Here is a 12,513-nt window from a genome sequence, read left to right on the forward strand (position 1 = left end):
GCAGGACATGCCGCATGCCGGCCAAAAAAGGGATGGGACCATGGGAGAAGAGGTGGGGCATCGCACTATGATCCCCGTTTTTTTATGTTTTGGGGGTGTGCCCAGCGCTCCCCAAGCAGCTGGGCAGCCCCTTCCTCTCATCCCCGCACTGCTCAGATACCGTGCGCATGCACACCTAGGAGGTGCTCCAAATGCATATCATTCACTACAGATTTGACACAGAGGAGCAGAGGGGATGCGGTCAAGATGCCGCCGGCCGGAATCCCGGCGGTCGAAATACCGACGCCGGATTCCCGTCCGCCACAAACCCGACATATTCTCCCTCCGTGGGTGTCCACGACACCCATAGAGGGAGAATATAATAGTGTGCCGAGCGTAGCATGGCACCATGCCCGCAGCGTGGCGAGCCCGCAAGGGGCTGCGTTCCACTCGCCACCCCTGTCGGGATTGTGTGGTCGGGATTCCGGCTTCGGTATTTCGACCGCCGGGATTCCGGCCGGCGGCATTTAGTACTGATCCCGAGCAGAGGCCGGGTGTCTGTACCAATCATTTGAGAACTTATCAGAAATGAGGTAGCAACATAAGAGCCATAGTGCATAGCTCTCACTGTATGCAGCACTAGTCACGAGAGACTGGTCAAGGAAAGTTTACCATAACTTAACTGTGCGAAAGAATTCATATAGGTGCTCAAATACAATGAAGGAATATAGTAATAAGTCCCTTTTTATATGGATAATGAGAGTAGTCCCTGGTTTCAGGGGGTTATTCAGAAATGAACGCAGATCGCTGCATACACAGCAAGATCTGCATTCATCTCTGCACATGCTGGTGGCCGCCCAGCATGTGTGAGGCTGCCCCCCGATGCATCCGCAATTATATTACAGAGGCATCAAGTCTAAGAGCGACTACTGGCGGCACAGCCTGGTTGCGCGGTCAATGGCTATTTTTTTCCAAAGCGGCTGCATGTGACATCATGCAGCCGCACCGTAAATGGTCCTGGTCCACCCACATTTTCCCTAACCGCCCCCGCAATGCCGTGACTTCGCTCCCACCTGTCAAATCACAGTACTTCAGGGATGCGGCCACACTGTGTAAGGTCGCGCATTCGCACCAGCCATTGTGCGCAGACCACCTGGATTGCCCACATGGAGGCGTCCAGGTCTAAATGAGACCCTCAGTCCTTTATATTCCTGTAAGAGTTTTCATACGTTGATGTACTGGTCTGTATGTCACTTCTATTCGACATATGGAATAAAAAAAATGGAATAGAGTAATGTAGATTTAACCAAATAAAATACATCCACATAAAAATTAAAAAAAAAGGGGACTTCAAAACACAATAAAAATTTAACAACTACCAAATGGTTTTGAGACCACAGCCTCAATATCAGCTGTGGTTATAGATGTAAATACCCAGGTACACCAACTGTCAGGATTCTTAGCATTGCTCCAAACTTTTAAGATGTCAGATCAGCTCCTCCATAAACATGTTTCGACCAGCAAGTGTTCTTTTTCAAGGGGAGAAGAAGCTTGTAAACCAGTTCTGGCAAATCAGCTTCTTACTGTATATATTTACAGTTGAACAGCCATATTTTCATACATTTCAAATAGTATAATTCTTGATAGGGATGCGGTCATGTGACCAGCGCTTGCGATCCAAGCGGTCACAATGCAGACGCCGGAATCCCAAACACTAAAAATGGCGGCTGACGGAATGCCGACCCACAGGGTCTATTTCCACTCGAGCGCAGCGAGCCACCGAGCACGCAAGGGGCTTTGTTGCGCTCGACCCCCCCCCCCCGGCATTCTGCTGCTGGGATCCCGGGTCGGTATGCTGACTGCTGGGATCCTGGCACCCGTCAATGTGTTCACAACCCTTCTTGACATACTGTATGTTAAAAAAAGTCCTATCCTTTATATATAATGTCCACTAACTAAGATTCCACATTTAACCATTGTATATATTAAAAAGTAGCTCCCCAATTATGTCATGGTGCCTGCCTCATTGGTCCCCTTTTCATGCCATCAGAGCCGTTGTTACGGCGTACAGATGCCGGAATCCCGAGCGCTAGAATGGTGGCAGGGGGGCGAGCGCAACAAAGCCTTTTGCGTTGTCGTGGACACACACGAGTGAGAATAGCCCGTTAGCCGGGATTTCGGCTGGCGGTATTGTCAGTGGTCGGGATTCCGGCGACAGTATCCTGACCGCCAGGATCCCGACTTCTAGCAATGTGACTACATCCCCTTCAACCCAAAGCCAGTCTCTATACAGAAAGGGCACAGCGTTCCATACATACCGGAAGTGACACAGTACATGGGTATGAGCTGCGTTTTTCCGGTTTCAAAACACCATGTATTATTCCCAATAAAGTGGCAGGTTGCATTAGTTATTGGCAGTAATGTGCAGAGGCGCTATCATTGATAGCGGCACCACTATAGTTGATTTATTATTATGTGCACTAAAAACATTAAAAAAAATAGCATCAAAGATCTATAAATGCCAGTAAATGCGCAAAATTATTATTTAAATCAGTAGGTAGTAAAATGCTATAACAATAAATCATTTTCATTTCGGTTTTAGCTAACACTCTTCAAAAATCACGCCCTCTTGATCGTTTCTAAACCGCTTTGATCCAACAAAATAAAGATTTATCTCCAAGATTAAGCAGTTACAAACATTTTTAAGATGCATACACAATGCATGGCTTTTGAAATACTTTGTAATATTTTTAAAGTGCTCTCCTATGCAAACTTTGTGAGGGTCTCAACTTACGGCCTATATAACATTTTACAGATGTGCATTCTACTGTATAGATGACATCTCTTGAATTACATGTAATTAAAAAAAAAATGAATAAAAAAAACAAAACAAAAAAAGAAAAAAACAGAGTAACATTTTAATTTATTTCTATTTGATCTATTTTCTGGAGACTGTTCTTCCTTATAACAATTGCTATATCTGCAGAAGTAATTTATTCATTACTCAGGTTAGGGGCTTTTCTATAGATATAAGAAGGATTTCAAGGAATCTTTGGACCTATAACTGGATCCCTCAAAAGAATAGGCTAATGTTTATTGACTTGAGGTGCAAAGGAAGGATTCCCTGCCCGGCCAAATCCTGGGACTAGATGCTATGTGCATACGCACAGCTTCTATTCCCTGCTGCTCTGCTAGGCAGAGCAGTAACTGACAGGAACCTCCCAACTGAACCCCCCCCCCATCCCCCTTCCATCGATGGCAGTTGGGAGGTATGTGTTGTGAAATAAAATTCATAATGAATACCCATTTAAACTTTTAACTTTCTTTTGTTGGACAGTCTTTCTTCGTTGCGTAGTTAATAACTCTACCCTATTTGTCTGAGTGCTTCTTCAATTGCTTTCTCTACCACTTTTTTTTTTTTTTTACCCACATGCTAAAAAAAAAACAAAAACAAAAAAACACACACAACAACAACAACAACTTTCTTTCATCTCCTGGGCTTGTTCAACTAATATCATTATTAGTAGAGTTTCTTTTAAGTAATTTTAATTGTCCACTTGGATGGATGGTGATGGCAGCTTGCCGACTTGCTATAAATTCTGTGGATTTAACAAAATTCCTTGTCTGTATTTTATAATAAACTATATCGATAGTGATATCTAAAAAGTTGAATTTCAGTGGTTCTTATTTCTGACATGAATACTATATTCCAATCATCATTATTTAAAAAGGTTGAAGATTCATTTGAGGAATCAAGGTTTCTCTTCCAAATGAGAAATACACAGTATACGTATCTTATGCAGGACAATAGGTTCGCCCCATATGGATTATTGTTCCATAATATGCTCCATTGCTAATACATATATTGGCATTGCTTGGGGCAAACCTAGTGCCCATAGCTGTGCCAGTCTTTTAAGAAAATAAATCTTCCTAGAATAATAAAAAAAAAATAATATATTATTATGTAGGTTGAAATGGATTCCTTTAACCAAAAATTCTGGTCAAAAGGAGGTCAAGTTAAGAACCTGCTATGGCTACTGTAATGGACTGAAGTCCTTATTCATGTTTGATATTGGGAACTGGCATCTGCAGTCACCAAAAACAACCCTTCCTCCCACTGTATTGTGTTTAAAGTGATTAAGAATATCCCTTGTTTCCTTAAAATTAGATTATTTTCTTCTCTACAAGGGGTTGCAAGTAAAAATCTATACATTGGGAAAGAGTTGATGTTGAATACTTGATGCACAATATTATTGGTCTCCCTCTCCCTGTCACTCTGTGCCTGTCTCTGCCACCCACTGCTTCTCCCTGCACACTTTATTTGAAAGTCCTATTCTTACCATTTAATTTTAATAAAATCCCCAACACACTTTTTGGGTTAATTCTATTTCGAATCAGTGTCTTTTTGTACTATAGTATTGAATGAAAAGGGTGGTGGTGGTGGTGGATTAAGGTTCACCAACTCTCTGCTATATATAGTCCTTAGGGGTATCTCCAAGTTGACTCCTAGTGAAATGCCTGTCTAACGGAAATATAGAGGCGGCTCGGGTGAAGGTGGTCATCTAGGAAAAGCCATTAGTTTACCATAGTGTAACCCTGTCACCCATATCAGGAGCGTAATACATGTGAGAAAACATTATTAGCTTATATATCACATCATCATCCATCCAGTAAGCTATGTATCTTGAAAGTCTGCAAAACTAGACAAAGTGGGTGGAATTCAATTGTTTTGCATGCCTGCAAATCTCATCTACACTTTAACCTCTAATTGCTAGTGGTGAAAGTTTACACTGTTGGCAGTGGAAGTGTACATGAACAGAAATGGCCACTGGAGGATGAAGTTCCCTCTTTGCCAGGTGTTAAAGTGAACTGGAACGGGACGGAACGGAATTTTTTTTCCTATTGTATTTGGAGGCGGAACGCATTGTGCCTGTGCCGGCCCACCTTACCAGGCTGCCTGATTTAAAGGAGACAGTAAGTCACTCACTGATTATGCGCCGAGAAAGCTGCCACGATGTCTCGCCCATCAATAGACGTGGCAAACGGGTAATGACACAGTGATTGCCTTTCACCACTGTAGCGACTACATTCCCTTTCCCTCCCAGAAGGACCTAGTCGACGTCAGGCACTGGACAGAGTTGGGGGCGAGCCAAAGGAAGCACGTGGCTGCAGGAAGTTTGAATGCACTTTCACTCCAGTGGTAAGTGGTGACTGAATGGGTTCCTACAGTACTATGGCCACAGGACGTCCACGCTATATAACTGGCAGATGGCAGTGGGACCTCACAAAAGGATCTAATGGCTCTCCGGCTGGCTGAGAGTAAGACTAATTTGATACATGTATGGTTGGCAGGTGGCAGCAGGACCTGCCTGGCAAGGGGTGCATGTGTGCTAAACATGCCCAGGAAGGGGGTGGGAGCTGCTAATTGTGTCCAGGGAGGGAGGGGAGCTGCTAATTGTGTCCAGGGAGGGAGGGGGGCAGCTGCTTAGTGTGCCCAGGGTGGAAGGAGGGGAGCTATTAAGTGTGCCCAGGGAGGGACCAGGTCCTTAAGGCGAAGGGCAAATAGGCTCAACCATCACAGCTGCAATCAGGGTTACCAATTCCCCCCCCCCACAACTTACAGTGTGGGATTGGCCAATTAGTAGCAAAGAGAGGAGACAGAAGGTGTACACTCTCGAGTCCAGGCTCAAGTCCCGGCTGCAGCAGTTATTGCTATAGCATAAAATGCCCTCCTTTGTCCCTTTGAAATGAATTAGCACTGCCCCCTTAAGGCAGAATTCCCCTGGCCCATGCTTACCACTGCTCTGTGCCCATTGTAGCAGCAGCGCGGGGGAACATCACTGGAGGTGCCCATGAATAACATAGTGGGAGCAGGGCCGGTTCCAGACCTTGTGGCGCCGAGGGCGAAAGTTTCCTGTGGGGCCCCCTTCCCCCCTCTCCAGGTAAAATACAGTTGGTGCACGCCGAGGGCGCGCCCCCCAAAACAGGGGCGTGGCTTCTTAATAGGGAAGGGGCGTGCCCACAGTTAACCCCCTGTACTTGTGCCTCGCTGTAGCTGTGCACCAGTTAATTTTCCCCCAGTAGCGGTTCCCCCTGTAGTTGTGCCCCCAGCACTTGTGCCCCCAGCAGCTGTTCCCCATGTAGCAGTGCACCCTGTAGTTGTGCCTCCTGTAGCAGTGCCCCCAGTTGATTTGCCCCCAGTAGCAGTGCCCCCTGTAGATCTGCCCACAGTAGCTGTGCCCCCGGTAGTAGTGCCCCCTGTAGTAGCGCCGCTTTCAAACCCTAAAAAAAACAAAAAAACACCCCACAGAATACTTACCAGTCTCACTCCTGCTTCCGGACCGCTGCTGTCTCCGGGCACTGACTCCTCTCTATGGGAGAGACGTCATGACGTCTCTCTCATAGCAGCACCGCACTGAAACTAGAGGTCAATTTTGACCTCTAGCGTCAGTCAGCGAAGCCGGCTGGAGCGGGCGCACACGGCGCTCGCTGCAGCCAGGGGCTGGGGAGCGTGGATTAGTAGAGGCTCTTTCCACGGTGGCGGCACCCTCAGGGTAGCGGAGCCCCAGGCAAAAAGCCTGCTTTCCCATGGCAAGAGCAGCTACTGAGTGGGAGGAGGGACTATGGGGGTAATTCAGATCTGATAGCTTGGAGGTGATTTTTGCTGTCCTGCGTTCAGATAGTCGCCGCCTACACGGGGAGTGTATTTTCGCTATACAAGTATGTGATCACATATGTAGCAGAGCTGCACAAACTGATTTTGTGCAGTCTCTGCACAGCCCAGGACTTACTCAGCCGTTGCGATCACATCAGCCTGTTTAGGGCCAGATTTGACATCAGACAACCTCCCTTTAAACACTTGGACATGCCTTTGTTTTTTCCAGACACTCCCTGAAAATGGTCAGCTCCAATCCCGGGATTGAATCCTGGCCAATTTTTGCCTTAAATCCCAGGATCCCGCCAATCCTGATCCCGGGATTGGCCACCATAACTATGAGCCTGATTCATGTTTTTAAGTAAATCAAAAAAAGCTAGTGTCTGGAATAAACCATATTGCTATGCAAGAGTAGCAAATACATTTATATTTTTTCTGTGCAGATTAAATTCTGGTTGCTTTTGCATGTAGCCCACAAATGTTAGACAACTTTATTTTTACACAGCAATTTAGAGTTCACTTTGAACACACCCCACCCAAATCTACAGCTCTCTGCACATAGTTTTGCCCAGTTGCTTGCTTTTTCAAACATGAATCAGATCCTTTGTGCAGGACTTGAATAGACAGCATGCAAAAGATTTCACCACAATCACAGTTGAGGTTTCCCTGACCTACCTGGATTTTTATTAAAGAAGAGGTTGGTGGAAAAGACTGGTGTAGTGAGTATGTGTGGATGACCTTACAACAATACAATGGGCCTAATTCAGAGTTGATCGCAGCAGCAAATTTGTTAGCAGTTGGGCAAAACCACGTGCACTGCAGGGGGAGCAGATATAACATGTGCAGAGAGAGTTAGATTTGGGTGGGGTGTGTTCAAACTGAAATCTAAATTGCAGTGTAAAAATAAAGCAGCCAGTATTTACCCTGCATAGAAACAAAATAACCCACCTAAATCTAACTCTCTCTGCAAATGTTATATCTGCCTCCCCTGCAGTGCACGTGGTTTTGCCCAACTGCTAACAAATTTGCTACTGCGATCAACTCTGAATTAGGCCCATTGTATTGTTGTAAGGTCATCCACACATACTCACTACACCAGTCTTTTCCACCAACCTCTTCTTTAATAAAAATCCAGGTAGGTCAGGGAAACCTCAACTGTGATTGTGGTGAAATCTTTTGCAAGGGGAATTTAAATGAAAGATGACTAATATCCTCCTGCAACTTCTAAATATCTTGCTTTTGTTCTTGACTTCCTGTTGTGTTTAAATCCCCAAGTTTATTTTACTTGCACAGATACGACACACATCAGTTCTTTAAGCATAGTTATACCCAATGCAGAAAACAGCAGAACAGTTTAGAGTCCTAAATTAAACATCTTTGACCAATGATACAGAATAATAGATAGTGAATAGCAAAGGTGAAGCTTAAAAAAAGAAAATAAGCAATGCATTAAGAAGTGTGTTCTGGGTATACTCACTTGTTGGTGACATCAAAGCAGTCATAAGTAGTAATTCTGCACATAGACATGAGGTTGTTCATTAAGCAGTCTGTGCTTGCCAGTAACTGGAAGACTCAGCATAGGTTTTATGCAGAAGTCAGTACCATTTGCATAATAAAAAAAAAAAAAAATGTTTGTGCAAAAAAAAATACTTCTTCTTGTTTTAGGGATGCCAGCTGCATGTCACAGAATTATACTATCACATAATATTTAGAGTGTAATAAAAGCAAATTGCTTAACCCACATAGTCCACGACACCCATAGAGTGGGTATAGAACCGTGGCGACCGCAGGTCGCCACCGAGCCCGCAGCGAGCCCGCAAGGGGCTTGCTGCACTCGCCCCTCCCCGCCGGGATCCCGGCGTCGGTATGCTGCCGGGATCCCGGCGTCGGTAAGGTGACCGGCGGTCAGGAGACCGCCGGTCACCAGTACTACACCCATGTAAACTACCTAGGGATGGAGCACACAAGCAATTTTGACTGGCCAATTAAGGCAACCAATGAGCTCTAAAATGATTGTATATGCAGTAAATAGAAGGGTTTGAATTTGTTAATTAGTGTGTGGTACCACTGTTCAACTTGAAAGTTTAATCGTCCATGCTTACATGTTGTTCATTCTAATGAATGAACAAGCACAGCTACAACATTTTGTCACCCATGTGTGTAATTAAATTGTTGTTAACTGATCTGTTTCGTCATTGGTCATGGTAAATCAACCAGATTGTTCTGTATGGACACCATTATTGTATAGGTTCCTGGAAAACCGACTGCTGCCAAAGCAGGGGTGAGCACTTTGGGAATTGGAAGGGTGCATTTAGCTGAATGACCATATGTTCATGCTAGTTGGGGGGACTAGAGAAACACAAAAACAAATTCTAAGTTGACCTTTAACTGCTTGATACATTTTTGAGGAAACAAACATACAAACAAACAAACAAACAAACAAAGTCCTCTGTTTCACCAGTCCATTGGCGATTCAGTACAGTGCTAGCAATAGACTCCAATCCAATTGTATGCAATGCAGCGAACACTAATAATAGCATATTGGTAAAAAAAAATGAATCCTGTTTCTAGGACGCCAGTAATAAATGCCGCAGATAAAAATGATGTTCTTTGGCTATAATCATACCTCTGCATCAAGTTATTTTTAATGCTAGCGGAATATTGATTTAAAATTTGCAGAGTTACCATAAATAACCACTTTGTAATATATAACCATTGCTCTATTATTCAGTCTGAGCTAGCCTGGTAATTTAACTCCAGCACCAAACAAGAAAATATAGAAAACTACAAGAATATAATGAGCCGTTCATTGTTCATATACACCTTTTAGGAACCCTGGTACATAAAAATTACAAAAGGAGAGTTCCTATGTATGTACATACTACTTAACAACTTTTAATTGCATTTTTACTGTAACTGTGTCACTATAACAAGCTCACTGAATGTATAATTAGCATCCTGAAAATGCCATGTACATTGCTCAGATTGTCAAATACAACTACGTTTGTCATGTAATGGTACCAAATACATTCAGTTATGGTGATGGTGGGGTGGCTAACTCCACTACATGACTACATATCCCTGCAGTGACTGCACATAAATAGCGAGAGTCATGCTGTACTTCCACCCATCCAAACTATTATTTATTACCAGCTATTTATATAGCGCACACATATTCCGCAGCACTTTACAGAGAATATTTTCACATTCACATCAGTCCCTGCCCCACTGGAGCTTACAATCTATATTCCCTATCACATGTACACACATTCACGCTAGGGTTAATTTTGTTGGGAGCCAATTAAGCTACCAGTATATTTTTGGATTGTGGGAGGAAAGGAAACCGGAGAACCCGGAGGAAACCCACGCACAGTGGCGTCACAAGGCGGGTGCGGGGGGTGCGGCCCGCACCCGGGTGTGACACCTGGAGGGGGTGACACCAAATGTCAGCTCCTCCGTAGTGACAGGAGCCAGGTGCTGCAGTGTGAAATTCCGCTACAGCACCCGGCTCCTGTCATAGCAGAGGAGCCGACAGCACACTGAGACCGTCTCTGGGGGAAGCCCAGCATCTCCGGAGATGCTGTGCACGCCCCCAGAGTGACGATACCAGTATCCCCGCTAAGCCACGCCCCTAGCTGTAAAGGCCACGCCCCTTTTTGCCGCGATCGCGGCAGTACATCAGGGGTGCGCACCGGGTGTCACCACACCTGGTGACGCCTCTGCCCACGCAAGTATGGGGAGAATATACAAACTCTGCACAAACTATGAAAGCAAGTTGGTCTGGGGCCATAAGATCCAATAGGTTCTATTCCCATACGAACTCTAAAATGTTAGTGAGGGCATGATTTACTTTTTTACATAAGTGGATTAAAGGGCCTAAAAATTTCTCAGATTTTATTTATTCTTTTAATAACTATAGAAGATATACTAAATGATCATAAATATCCTTAGCTTAAACAACTGGGTCAAAACAAAATATTCAATCATCATCAATACACCGTTCTTAGGGAATGAAAAAAACAGAACACTTATTTTAATAAAAGTCATGAGCTTCTAAAGACCTTGTGAGCTGTCACATCTTATTACGTATGGGCACAATATTCAGAAACAAGAGCTTATTGTGTGGAATGAATGGGAAAGTTTGCAAGGTTAAAATGAAATCAGATAATATGGCACTAGGGTGTGTTATGATTCAGCTGGAATTTACTAAAACTTTGAAATCCTTATCTGGCTCCAATCCAGTAGCTACAGCATTTAACCAGTTTCTTTATACAATACATGCCTAATTTACAAAAAAAAAAAAAAAACTAGTGGTGGTCCATATTTAAGTGATGCAATACATAGTTTATTCTGCAGCCATGATAATTAGAAGGCAGGGAATATATTTAAAACATCAGTAAAAAGAAAGATAAAATACAAAAAATATTCACTGTGAGCATCTTCTAGAGTTCTGTGGGGTGTCACTTTTTCTGAATGTTATGCATTTTTGTACATGTTTTTGCTTGCTTAGATTTCACGTACACCTGCCAGCACAGATACAATTGCCTGGGGGTGTCACATTTTAAACTTTTAGTACATTTTTAATTATTCAATTGTACTCTGGCTTTAATGAGAAGGTAATATTTTATGTTTTCCGCAATGGATAAAATATAAAAATATACTCAACCATGTGTAATCCGTTGAAAAGCACAGGGTGCATTCCTTCACTGAAATAAATATCCAAGTTTATTGAAACATCTTTACTGCTGCATCATTTGGTAGATAATATGTGTATGGTCACCAAATGCATGTAGACCTAAATAAAAGTTAGCGTTGCTATCTAATCTGTGTGCAGTCTCCACACCTACTACTAACACCTTCCAGTACAGATAACCTAGGCTTATGTAATCCAACGCAAGATAAGGTGCTTCCATACCAAACTGCATAGTGATAATACAAATAAACAAAGATATAGTAAACAACACTTGACTTACATATCTGTTGATGAGGCTTCTCACCAAGCTGCAATCCATGACTAGTGACAGCTGCCCGGATACCTCCTCAGCCTCCTTCCTCGAAGACCCTGATGTCTATTTGTTACTTTCCACATCCATACAGTCTCAACAATATTTATTCTGTTACAAGCTATATTAACATCCGTCAGGAAGTGGAAGCATAAACTAATTATTGTGCTGGGCACAATTGATGGAGAAGCTGCACATGGGGTGTATATGTTAACAAGTGCAGGTCATCGTGTAAGCGGCGACTAGGAACATTATTTCCTCTGCAAGTGTGGATCGGTGACCCCGGAATTAAGCTCTCCCAGATGATGTTCAGTGGATGTGACTCCCGATCTGGCAGCGTCAGTGCAGGCATTCACCATGCCCCCTCCTGTAGCTCCTACTACAGATGCTTCTTCTTTCCCTTTGATAATCGGTTCCCTCTCCGCTCTCCCTGTTGACACACCCCTCCCACCTCATGTAATAATAATACACCTCCCACCTCGTGTAATAATAATACCCCTCCCACCTCATGTAATAGTACCCCTCCCAGTTCCTACTACCTGATTCCTCCCACTGCTAGTCTCTCCGCCTGTATTCGTCCTCTCGATCTGTCAGAAAGAGTGCACCGCCCTCTCTCTTTGCCAACCTTCAGTCTCTTCTTGTTACCTTACTACCCCTCCCCTTTTACTCAACATGCTGCCACCCCCTCCCCTCCTCATCTGCTCCCCTCCTCCTCCCATCAATCTGCTCTCGTACTGGCATCCTGTGCTATTTTTATCCTGCCGGGCCACTCTGATGCAGCTGGCTACAAATGTTCCGGAATTGTGATACACAGTTCACTTGTTTCTGTTTTGTTTATGTGTCAATAGTCCGGGTCTACGTGCGTTTCTCTATACT

General features: G+C 43.9%; 1 protein-coding gene across 6 annotated transcripts in view; it reads right to left on the reverse strand.

Annotated features, from left to right (window-relative positions):
• ATP11A (ATPase phospholipid transporting 11A) overlaps positions 1–12,102 on the reverse strand; it is a 379,759-nt gene extending 367,657 nt beyond the window's left edge. For all 6 annotated transcript variants that reach the window (XR_010217495.1, XM_063953146.1, XM_063953148.1 and 3 more), the window contains exon 1: positions 11,608–12,102. Coding sequence is in view for 5 of the 6 variants with exons in the window: in XM_063953146.1 (XP_063809216.1) it covers positions 11,608–11,646 (39 nt within the window). In the remaining variant the exon portion in view is untranslated. The remainder of the gene's footprint in view (positions 1–11,607) is intronic.
• Positions 12,103–12,513: the final 411 nt, after the last annotated feature.

This window comes from Pseudophryne corroboree, chromosome 2, assembly GCF_028390025.1.
Source record: "Pseudophryne corroboree isolate aPseCor3 chromosome 2, aPseCor3.hap2, whole genome shotgun sequence".
Taxonomy (NCBI): domain Eukaryota; kingdom Metazoa; phylum Chordata; class Amphibia; order Anura; family Myobatrachidae; genus Pseudophryne; species Pseudophryne corroboree.